Source organism: Neoarius graeffei, chromosome 5 (genome assembly GCF_027579695.1).
Source record: "Neoarius graeffei isolate fNeoGra1 chromosome 5, fNeoGra1.pri, whole genome shotgun sequence".
NCBI lineage: Eukaryota > Metazoa > Chordata > Actinopteri > Siluriformes > Ariidae > Neoarius > Neoarius graeffei.
Window position 1 is genome coordinate 104,147,451 of NC_083573.1, and position 12,358 is coordinate 104,159,808.

Here is a 12,358-nt window from a genome sequence, read left to right on the forward strand (position 1 = left end):
AGCAGACGAGGAACTTGCAGCCATGTGTGTTGATGTTGTTTAATTTCTCTCCCGAATTCCCCTCACCTTCACTCTCACTGGCTGGAGCTCATCACCACACTCTTTGCCAGTCACAACCGGGTCACACTATTGGATTTTGATCCCTGACAGGTCCAGATATTTCGTCTCATCTCATTATCTGTAGCCGCTTTATCCTTCTACAGGGTCACAGGCAAGCTGGAGCCTATCCCAGCTGACTACGGGCGAAAGGCGGGGTACACCCTGGACAAGTCGCCAGGTCATCACAGAGCTGACACACAGACAACCATTCACACTCACATTCACACCTACGCTCAATTTAGAGTCACCAGTTAACCTAACCTGCATGTCTTTGGACTGTGGGGGAAACCGGAGCACCCGGAGGAAACCCACGCGGACACGGGGAGAACATGCAAACTCCGCACAGAAAGGCCCTCGCCGGCCACGGGGCTCGAACCCGGACCTTCTTGCTGTGAGGCGACAGCGCTAACCACTACACCACCGTGCCGCCCCCAGATATTTCGTTTCCGAGATATTTTGCGTGTGTCTGTGAGACGCATCAGTGAGTCTCTCAGAAAGTGTATAAAGCAAACAGTTTACAAATCACGATTGAATCAAAAACGATCGATGAGTGGAAAATCAGGGCTAAAATCATGCAGTCTGAAACTTAGACTTGTGTGTGTGTGTGTGTGTGTGTGTGTGTGCGTGCCAATTTGAGTGTGTTTGGTGAAGACAATATATTGCTGTCTGGGTTTTGTGTGCTGGGCTTTTATTATCAGGATCTGGATTGAGGTCAGGTCCCACACACACACACACACACACACACACACACACACACACACACACACACAGAGCGCCCGAGGATATAAAATGATCCAAACATCTGATGCACTAACAACGTTTTCATTTCATCACAAACATGAATGTCACATGAGATTTTAAAGAGTGATTTATTCACTCAATGAATAAATTGAATAAGAGACAAAAAACAAAACACCACTTTATATATCTACATCCCTCTCTTCCCCTCCTTCTCTCTTCCTTTCTTTTTCTTCCCCATCTCTCCGTATGAGTTTTCCCCTCGTTCCACCACATATAAGTTGCTTTCTATATCTCTTTTTTATTCTTCTTAATTATTATTAATCTCTTTACTTTCTCCTCGTTTTATTTCATTTCTTCCCCTTTGGCCTCTGTTTCTCCCCTTCTCTCCTTTCTCTTTCTTCATCCCTTTCTTTTTCATTCTTGCCATTTTATCTTTTCATACATATTTATGCTACCTTCTAGTCAACTCTTTCTTTCTTTCTTTCTTTCTTTCTTTCTTTCTTTCTTTCTTTCTTTCTTTCAATTTTACCTTATCCTCTTTGTTCTTTGCCAATTTCTCAACATGTTTTCTTTCTTTCTTTCTTTCTTTCTTTCTTTCTTTCTTTCTTTCTTTCTTTCTTTCTTTCTATTTTACGTTTTCCTCCTTGTTCTTTGCCAATTTCTCAACATGTTCTTTCTCTTCATTCATTTTGTATTCTTTCTTTCTTTCTTTCTTTCTTTCTTTCTTTCTTTCTTTCTTTCTTTCTTTCTTTCTTTCTTTCTTTCTTTCAATTTTACCTTATCCTCTTTGTTCTTTGCCAATTTCTCAACATGTTTTCTTTCTTTCTTTCTTTCTTTCTTTCTTTCTTTCTTTCTTTCTTTCTTTCTTTCTTTCTTTCTTTCAATTTTATCTTATCCTCTTTGTTCTTTGCCAATTTCTCAACATGTTTTCTTTCTTTCTTTCTTTCTTTCTTTCTTTCTTTCTTTCTTTCTTTCTTTCTTTCTTTCTTTCTTTCTTTCAATTTTACGTTTTCCTCCTTGTTCTTTGCCAATTTCTCAACATGTTCTTTCTCTTCATTCATTTTGTATTCTTTCTTTCTTTCTTTCTTTCTTTCTTTCTTTCTTTCTTTCTTTCTTTCAATTTTACCTTATCCTCTTTGTTCTTTGCCAATTTCTCAACATGTTTTCTTTCTTTCTTTCTTTCTTTCTTTCTTTCTTTCTTTCTTTCTTTCTTTCTTTCAATTTTATCTTATCCTCTTTGTTCTTTGCCAATTTCTCAACATGTTTTCTTTCTTTCTTTCTTTCTTTCTTTCTTTCTTTCTTTCTTTCTTTCTTTCTATTTTACGTTTTCCTCCTTGTTCTTTGCCAATTTCTCAACATGTTCTTTCTCTTCATTCATTTTGTATTCTTTCTTTCTTTCTTTCTTTCTTTCTTTCTTTCTTTCTTTCTTTCTTTCTTTCTTTCTTTCTTTCTTTCAATTTTACCTTATCCTCTTTGTTCTTTGCCAATTTCTCAACATGTTTTCTTTCTTTCTTTCTTTCTTTCTTTCTTTCTTTCTTTCTTTCTTTCTTTCTTTCAATTTTATCTTATCCTCTTTGTTCTTTGCCAATTTCTCAACATGTTTTCTTTCTTTCTTTCTTTCTTTCTTTCTTTCTTTCTTTCTTTCTTTCTTTCTTTCTTTCTTTCTTTCAATTTTACGTTTTCCTCCTTGTTCTTTGCCAATTTCTCAACATGTTCTTTCTCTTCATTCATTTTGTATTCTTTCTTTCTTTCTTTCTTTCTTTCTTTCTTTCTTTCTTTCTTTCTTTCTTTCAATTTTACCTTATCCTCTTTGTTCTTTGCCAATTTCTCAACATGTTTTCTTTCTTTCTTTCTTTCTTTCTTTCTTTCTTTCTTTCTTTCTTTCTTTCTTTCTTTCAATTTTATCTTATCCTCTTTGTTCTTTGCCAATTTCTCAACATGTTTTCTTTCTTTCTTTCTTTCTTTCTTTCTTTCTTTCTTTCTTTCTTTCTTTCTTTCTTTCTTTCAATTTTACGTTTTCCTCCTTGTTCTTTGCCAATTTCTCAACATGTTCTTTCTCTTCATTCATTTTGTATTCTTTCTTTCTTTCTTTCTTTCTTTCTTTCTTTCTTTCTTATTTAAAGTATGACACATTTCTGATGTCGTAAATCCATCAATTGTAGTTGTTTTTTTTTTTCATTTTATTTTTACACAGATTTTTGTCATGGTTTCAGATCCCCTCACTGAGTGTCCTTTATTGTGCAGAAAAAAAAGATCCTGGGAGGTTGAAAGCTAAAAGCCTTCTTTCAGTAAATTAAAAAAATATTAAGAATAATAATAAAATTTATGAGGATTGTGAAAGGAAAAAAAAATCCTCCCACAAGCTTACAGACTTGCATGTTCTCCACAGGTTGGTTTGGTGGTTTTGGTTGTTATTTCTGAATGCTCCAGTCATCCAGCTGCCCTGTGAGACACTGTGAAGAAAAATCTTCACATGGCGTCTGCACCAGCTCTCCACTTCCATTTTGTTGTTTTACAAAAGCACACAAACCTCATGCTTTATACAAAAAAAGTGAAAATGCCAGATTCTGATCTGCTGCTCGTGAAATAACATATCTCACGATATGCTGTCCATACCCTGTTCTGTATAAGCTGACAGACGTCCATATTCACAAAATGCTAGTGATGTTATGATCAAGTTGATGTTATAAGTTGATGAAATCTACCTGAAGGTCTGCCCTTGTTGACTCACGGTCATCTCTCACTCAGCAAAAAACAAGGTTTGGAAGCCAAAGTTTTAAGCACTAGTCACTAGTATGGTTTTCTTTCAAGTAACACAGCTTATGTAACCAACTAGTCCACCATCACACGCTTCAGAAGCTCACTCAGGTAAGTAATAATAAAAAAAAAAAAAACAGGGACTGTAAGGTACCAGGGTAAGTTTGATACAAATACAGGGTTAATTTCAGATTCATACAGGAGAACTCGAGGGGTAAATGTCTGTATGAATCTATGTTTGAACTCCTACCTCTCTGAACGGAGGACACGGTGGGCAAATCAACCTGAGGAGCTACTGCACACATTACAGAGACACAAAACAAACAAACAAAAACACAACTATTTAAATGAAACATGAATAATTCAACAGAAATCAATTCTTATTATGACTTTAAAACATATTTTAACACAATAACAATGACAATGTGACACCGACATGCTGTATGCACTAATGCACTATTTAAAGCTTTCCTCAAGGCTTTTCTGGATGGTGAATGAGACTGAATTGAGATTACACAGACTGTGACTACAAATAATTTGGACAAGCATATATTAAACTCAAGTGCTACTTGTCAGTGGAACAGAAATGCAATTATGTGTATTCTGTTACAAAAATATCCTTACTTGCACTTTATATTTCCCATCATTTGCTAAAAGCCGAGCAACATGCCTCAAGAGGCTGTAAATCTGTGGAGCACTCATTACTGGAACTTTTTTTTTTTCTGCAGACCTCTCTGATTCCCAAACCATTATTATCTCAACAGTGTCTGAAAGCAGTTTTCTCAACAAAGAGTGACAACTATGATGAATAACCATATTATGAATGCGAATACAAATGATAATAAAGTATCTTAACAAAACAAACACCCACAATAGTTGAGAATAATATTTCTTCAGAAATCATTCACACTCTCACAACAAACTTGAAAAGGTGAAATGATGGTAAAAGAGTGTTATTAATAAAAAAATGCACCACGCAGCCAATCAGGAAAATACAATCTATAGTGACACAGGTGATCCTTCATACACTCCAGATATATTCCATTGATCAAAACAATCCATACTGACCAACCTCTACACCCTGCAAACCCAAACTTCCTGACAAATTCCTACAAAACCATCCTTCCTGACAACTCTTAAACATTAAAATGCATCCTTCCTGACCAACCCCTACATTGTGCAAACCCATCTTTCCTGACCAACCCCTAGACCCTGCAAACCCAACCTTCCTGACCAACCCCTACACCCTGCAAACCCATCCTTCCTGACCAACTCCTAAACACTAAAAACCCATCCTTCCAGACCAACTCCTAAACACTAAAAACTCATCCTTCTTGAAAACCCCCCCACACCCTTCAAACCCATCTTTCCTGATCAACTCCTACACCCTTCAAACCCATCCTTCCTGACCATCTCCTACATGCTGCAAACCCATCGTTCCTGACAAACCCTTACATCTTTCAAACCCATCCTTCCTGACCAAGCTCTACACCCTGCAAATCCATCCTTCCTGACCAACCCCTACACCCTGTAAACCCATCCTTCCTGACCAAATCCTACACCCTACAAACCCATCCTTCCTGACAAACTCCTACATCCTACAAACCCCTCGTTCCTGACCAACTCTAAAACACTAAAAACCCATCCTTCCTGACCAACCCCTACACCCTTCAAAGCCATCCTTCCTGACCAACTCCTACACCCTGAAAACCAATCCTTCCTGACCAACCCCTACACTCTAAAACCCCATCCATCCTGACCAACTCCTACACCCTACAAACCCATCCTTCCTGATCAACTCTTAAAAACTAAAAACCCATCCTTCCTGACCAACCCCTAGACCCTTCAAACCCATCCTTCCTGACCAACCCCTCCACCCTGAAAACCCATCCTTCCTGACCAACCCCTACAATCTGCAAACCAATCCTTCCTGACCAACTCCGACACCCTACAAACCCATCCTGCCTGACCAATTCTTAAATACTAAAAACCCATCTTTCCTGACCAACCCCTAGACCCTTCAAACCCATCATTCCTGACCAACCCCTACACCCTGCAAACCAATCCTTCCTGACCAACTCCTACACCCTACAAAACCATCCTTCCTGACAAAACCTTACATTTTTCAAACTCATCCTTCCTGACCAACCCCTAGACCCTTCAAACCCATCATTCCTGACCAACCCCTACACCCTGCAAACCAATCCTTCCTGACCAACTCCTATACCCTACAAAACCATCCTTCCTGACAAAACCTTACATTTTTCAAACTCATCCTTCCTGACCAACCCCTACACCCTGCAAACCCATCCTTCCTGACCAACCCCTACACCCTAAAACCCCATCCTTCCTGACCAACTCCTACACCCTACAAACCCATCCTTCCTGACAACTCTTAAACACTAAAAACCCATCCTTCCTAACCAACCCCTAGACCCTTCAAACACATCCATCCTGACCAATCCCTACACCCTAAAAACCCATCCTTCCTGACCAACTCCTACACCCTAAAAACCCATCCTTCCTGACCAACTTCTACACCCTGCAAACTCATCCTTCCTGACCAACCCCTACACCCTACAAACTCATCCTTCCTGACCAACTCTTAAACACTAAAAACACATCCTTCTTGACCAACCCCTACACCCTGAAAATCTATCCTTCCTGACCATCTCCTAAATGCTGCAAACCCATCCTTCCTGACATACCCTTACATCTTTCAAATCCATCCTTCCTGACCAAGCTCTACACCCTGCAAATCCATCCTTCCTGACCAACTCCTACACCCTACAAACCCATCCTTCCTGACAACTCTTAAACACTAAAAACCCATCCTTCCTGACCAACTTCTACACCCTGCAAACCCATCCTTCCTGACCAACCCCTACACCCTGCAAACCAATCCTTCCTGACCAACTCCTACACCCTACAAACCCATTCTTCTTGACCAATTCTTAAACACTAAAAACCCATCCTTCCTGACCAACTTCTACACCCTGCAAACCCATCCTTCCTGACCAACCCCTACACCCTGCAAACCAATCCTTCCTGACCAACTCTTACACCCTACAAACCCATTCTTCTTGACCAATTCTTAAACACTAAAAACCCATCCTTCCTGACCAACCCCTAGACCCTTCAAACCCATCCTTCTTGACCAACCCCTACACCCTAAAAACCCATCCTTCCTGACCAATTCCTACACCCTACAAAACCATCCTTCCTGACCAACTCTTAAACACTAAAACCCATCCTTCCTGACCAACTTCTACACCCAGCAAACTCATCCTTCCTGACCAACCCTACACTCTACAAACCCATCCTTTCTGACCAACTCTTAAACACTAAAAACCCATCCTTCCTGACCAACTCCTACACCCTATGAACCCATCCTTCCTGCGCAACTCTTAGACACTAAAAACCCATCCTTCCTGACCAACCCCTACACCCTATGAACCCATCCTTCCTGCGCAACTCTTAGACACTAAAACCCCATCCTTCCTGACCAACCCCTACACCCTACAAACCCATCCTTCCTGACCAACTTTTAAACACTAAAAACCCATCCTTCCTGACCAACCCCTAGACCCTTCAAACCCATCTTTCCTGACCAACCCCTACACCCTGAAAACCCATCCTTTCTGACCAACTCCTACACCCTACAAACCCCTCCTTCTGGACCAACTCTTAAACACTAAAAATCCATCCTTCCTGACCAACCCCTACATCCTTCAAACCCATCCTTCCTGACTAACCCCTACATCATTCAAACACATCCTTCCTGACCAACCTCTACACCCTGCAAACCCATTCTTCCTGACCAACTTCTACACCCTGCAAACCCATCCTTCCTGATCAAATCCTAAACACTAAAAAGCATCCTTCCTAACTAACCCCAACATGCTACAATCCCATCTTTCATGACCAAACACTACACCTGACAACCTAATCTTTACTGATCAACCCCTGCACACTACATACTCATCCTTGCTGACCAAGCCAAAACCCTACACATCCATCTTTCATGACCAACCCAAAAGTCTAAAAACCCATTTTTCATTAACAACCCCTACACCCTACAAACTCACCTTTACTGAACAGCCACTACACCTGACAAACCCATCTTTCATGACCAATCCCTGCACCCTACAAACCCATCTTTACTGACCAGCCACTACACCTGACAAACCCATCTTCCATGACCAATCTATATATCCCCAAGCCAATCTTTACTGACCAAACCCTGTACCCTACAAACCCATTTTTAATGATAAACATCCACACCCTACAGATGCATCATCGATGACCAACCCCTACACCCTACAAGCCAATTTTTACTGACCAACCCCTGCACCATACAACCCTATCTTTAATGACCAACCTCTATACCCTACAAACCCATCTTTGCCAACCAACCCCAAAGCCCTATAAACCCACGCTTCACGATTCAACCCTACACCCTACAAAACCACCTTTACTGATCAGCCACTATACCTGACAAACCCATCTTCCATGACCAATCCCTACACGCTCCAAGCCAATATTTACTGACCAAACCTTATACCCTACAAACCCATCTTTAATGATAAACATCGACACCCTTCAAATGCATCCTTGTTGACCAGCCCCTACACCCTACAAATACAACATTTCTGACCAACCCCTACACCATACAAGCCAATCTTTCCTGACCAACCCCTGCACCATACAGCCCCATCTTTAATGACCAACCTCTATACCCTACAAACCCACCCTTGCCAACCAACCCCAAAGCCCTATAAACCCATGCTTCATGATTCAACCCTACACCCTACAAACCCACCTTTACTGACCAGTCCCTACACCCTCCAAACCGTCCGTCCGTTCATGCAATTTCCTTGGGAATTACACTGAGATGTCAGCATTCTCCAGCCAGCTGACTGTGTCCACATCCAGTTTGTCCAGTCCCTACATCCTACAAACCCATCTTTCATGACTAATCTTTACACCCTCCAGGCCAATATTTACTGATGAACCCCTGCACCTGACAAACCCATATTTACCAAATAATCTCTACACCTTATTAACCAATCTTTACCCTCTACACTCTGCTCACCCACGTTTATTGACCCTGATTCTTCAAGAATAACCTTACATCCTACCCCCACATTCCCATCCATCACAACCAACTTGTATGTCATTGTCACTCATCATTAAAACAAATCCCTACACCTATGTGCTGAGTCTTCATGATCAACCCCTCGATAATAGTCATCTGGTGATGATAATCACCTGCTATTTTATGTTCAATCCATAACCCTTTATACCAAATCTTCATGGTTGACCCTGTCACCTTACAAACCAGTTGTCTCCAAGATTTTTTCTGCACTTGATATATTTTTCCCCTCTATTCTTTATCTGAGCCAAAAGAAAATCAAGAGTCTGCACAGTCCTCCTGCAAAATAATGAAGTCTCAAAGTATACTGAAACTGGAGCAAGTGTGTGTGTGTACAGGAAAAGAGGTCTGTTGTTTCTTATAGCTGTAGAATCTCAGTGTTCTGACTCAGGCTTGTCAGAGTGCCTGGTGCAGGAGTGAGACAGAAGGAAGAAAGCAAAAACAAGTTTGGGCAGTTGGAGGTTGTCAAGACTTTCGCCTGACAGCACAGCAAACAAGAACCCCTACTAAAAATTGGCAGGCTTAATCTCTGGTGATTTCATTCGACTCACTACAGACTGCTGTGTGTGGCAGATCTGGGGGAAAAAAAAGAAAAAAAAGAAAAGGGAAAAAAAACCAAGAGAAACAGTATTTGGTCTGAGTTGGAAGTGTATCCTACCTTGATTTCGGTTAGCAACACCTAGAGATGAAACATTCTGCCGGACTGTAATCAATCAGGAGAGACGAGGAGTTGTTAGAATGGACCTTATTGTGTGATCAATCAGATGCACTAATAAAAATGGATCTAGGTTGGACCAGGTGGACACAGACACGGCTAAACACACACACAGCTATGGCTTGGGTTCTGCAAAACTCTCTTGCACAACAGGGAACTGCCAAGCCTGACAGAAAACAAGCAGTAGATGCATCCCAAAACCAGTTGCACATGTTCATTGTATGTAATTTGATATGTTTCATGGCTTTCTTGGCATTGGATGGGATGAAATCAGAAACAAAAGGAGAGTAGGGGAAGGACCTCTAGTGTCAATGCGTTTTTGTGATGCTACCTGAGATTGCTATGTTGATCTGCATGCCTTGCACAACGTGTGGCTCTATATTTAGAAAATCTGCACTTCAATTCATCAAATTGATTATTCAATCGATATCTAATTACGCAACATTTCTGGAAGAAAGAATAACAATGAATTAGCAGAGTGAGAAGGCGCCAGTGGGTGCTAATGACGGATCTTCGTAATTACATACAATTCTTCATTTCCTCCAAGAGAGGGTGGAAATGCTGGATGGCTCGGGATGAAGAAGTACGTCTGCTGTCAAGCTCAGTAGCATAAGAAAACCCCTGTTTTATGCCACGCTGTCCATTCTCTCTGTCACTTTGTGAGCTAATAATCATGAATTTCTTCATGCCTGAACCTTAGTGTGTACGTTTTTCTGATGCCAGTGCAGTGTGGAGGAAATTCAGGTCTTGTTTAAGGCAATGTGGCTTTTGTGCACCTGATAAATGAATTCTTGGGTACTTGAGAACTTCTTTTCTTTCAGTTCAAGCTCTGATTGTGTTATATGAACACTGAAATTAAAACAAATAAGAATGAAAACAAATGATAATGTGATAAAGCATTATAGATAGTGATGTGATGCTGGGTCTTTGAAAAGATGTTACAGTTGTAAGCTAGAATCGCCGTTCCTTTAGATTGCTACAAAATTCATAATTGACCATATTTCTTTTTTGTTTTTGTTTGGTTGTTTTTCTTTGTATGCACTGAATTGTGCACTTTTTTAAAAAGACAGCCCCATTTTCTAACATGCCCTTGTCAAATTCAGAATGCACACCTTAAATATACTTAAACAGAAAAGTGGTGATTTGAAAAAGACAAAATTTAGCTAGTTGAGATGCTAAATTGCTAGTTTGTAGAATGCAGAGTATGTGACTAATTTGAACATGAAATCAAAGTCATTTAAAATTATGAAGTATCTTCCCCTTGTATGCTCCCAATTTGGTCATTTGCCTGGCCCCACCGACTAACTAGCGCTCTCCTGTTCTTTGTTTGCAATAGACATCACTTCCAGTAGTGATTCACCTCATTATGTATTCAGATTTCCAGCTGACAGGCAGGCATCGTATTTCTTTACAGTCGTTTTGCAGTAGTTTCTTGTGTTTTGCCACCCAAAAAAAACAGACTGTTGCTTTACATTTGGATGTTCAAACTGCGTAAATTGAGAAAAAGACAAAAGGTATTATAGGATACCAAAAAAAGTCGTGCGCAAGGGTGAAAGAACGAAAAACATCTCAAAAAGACACTGTGAAAAATGGCTCGTGAACCTTTCACTGTGTTCAAAAGGAATCAAGAGTTCACATACTCATGTTTGCAGCAATTGTTTTGTTAAAGGTACATACATCAACTTTATGGATCTAAAATCAAAAGTTCCATCCATCCATTCATCCATCTTCCAAAGAATCGCCACCTTAACATGGTGGAGGGGTTTGGGTGTTCTGGTGATCTTGGGAGCTGTGTTGTGGGGGGCATTAGCCCCTGGTAGGGTCTCCCAAGGCAAACTGGTTCCAGGGGAAGGGCCAGACTAAGAGCAATTCAAGACCCTGATGAAATGGCAAAGAACGAGCTGCAGCACCTTGCCTGGGAGCGGGAAACCAGGGCCCCCTCCTGGAGCCAGACCTACTGTAGTAGGGGAGCTCGCTGGCGAGCATCTGGTAGCCGGGTTTTGGCCCATGGGGTCACCTGCAAGGACAAGCACTGGAGTCGGGTGTATTGTGAGCTGAGTGGCAGGCAAAGGCAGAAGCCTGGGTGTGCTGATCCTCGGCAGCACAGGCTAAAACCAAAGTTATCATTGCAAAAATGCCAACTGCAGCTCCAACTTGAATCACATACTACACTTTGACCTACATTACTTAACCTCTTAAAAATACGATGATTATTGCTTTGTAGAAGTCTTATTTCAACGTCATGAACCCAGCCACAAACGAACAAGTTATCAGCTTCAAGAATTTTGAAAGCTTTCATTTGATTCTTCATGTAAAACAATGATTGGACATACCAGATAATTGGAAACATCTAGAAACTATGTTTTAAGTTGTTGAAATCGGTTAAAAAGTCTGTCTTTTTTTTCAGCCATAGTGGCCCAATCCATTGCATAAATGTATTTTTCTTGATATCTCAATTTTGCTTTTGGTTCTACTCTGTAAATAGTCAGATGTAGAATGTTTTCCACAAAATGACGACAGACGCGTACTTGGCTTGGATGCCATCTTTGATTGTTGCCTGTCATTTGGAAACCGGAAGTGAACCATGAGGCAAAAAGTCACGTGATTGCAAACAAAGAATAATGTCATATCGAACAACCGGGGGTAGGTGAAGGCTGCATTTTTTTTTCAGGGTGGCTGCGGAAAACTGATTAATATTCATGAGGAAAGCACTACCTGACTGGCCAGTGAATGCCTTGTATTTCACTGCATTGTTTTGATGGGAAACTCATTAAAATTCATACCTTGTATCAACTCAGACCCTGACCCTCACCTTATTGCCATAGATATATATCTTCTCCAAGATGGGGATCCCAAGCCAAAACAACATGGTGAAACACTAAAGCGTTCAT

General features: G+C 40.7%; 1 protein-coding gene across 8 annotated transcripts in view; it reads right to left on the minus strand.

Moving 5' to 3' along the window:
* ntng1a (netrin g1a) overlaps positions 1-12,358 on the minus strand; it is a 386,861-nt gene that overhangs the window by 53,832 nt on the left and 320,671 nt on the right. Inside the window, exons 5-6 of one of the 8 annotated variants that reach the window (XM_060922682.1) lie at positions 9,411-9,455; positions 3,848-3,892 (exon numbers count right to left, since the gene is read on the minus strand). The exons of 5 other annotated variants lie outside the window; for them this stretch is intronic. In XM_060922682.1, the coding sequence (XP_060778665.1) occupies positions 3,848-3,892; positions 9,411-9,455 (90 nt within the window). The remainder of the gene's footprint in view (positions 1-3,847; positions 3,893-9,410; positions 9,456-12,358) is intronic. 2 more of the 8 variants (XM_060922689.1, XM_060922687.1) reach the window with 2 other exon arrangements.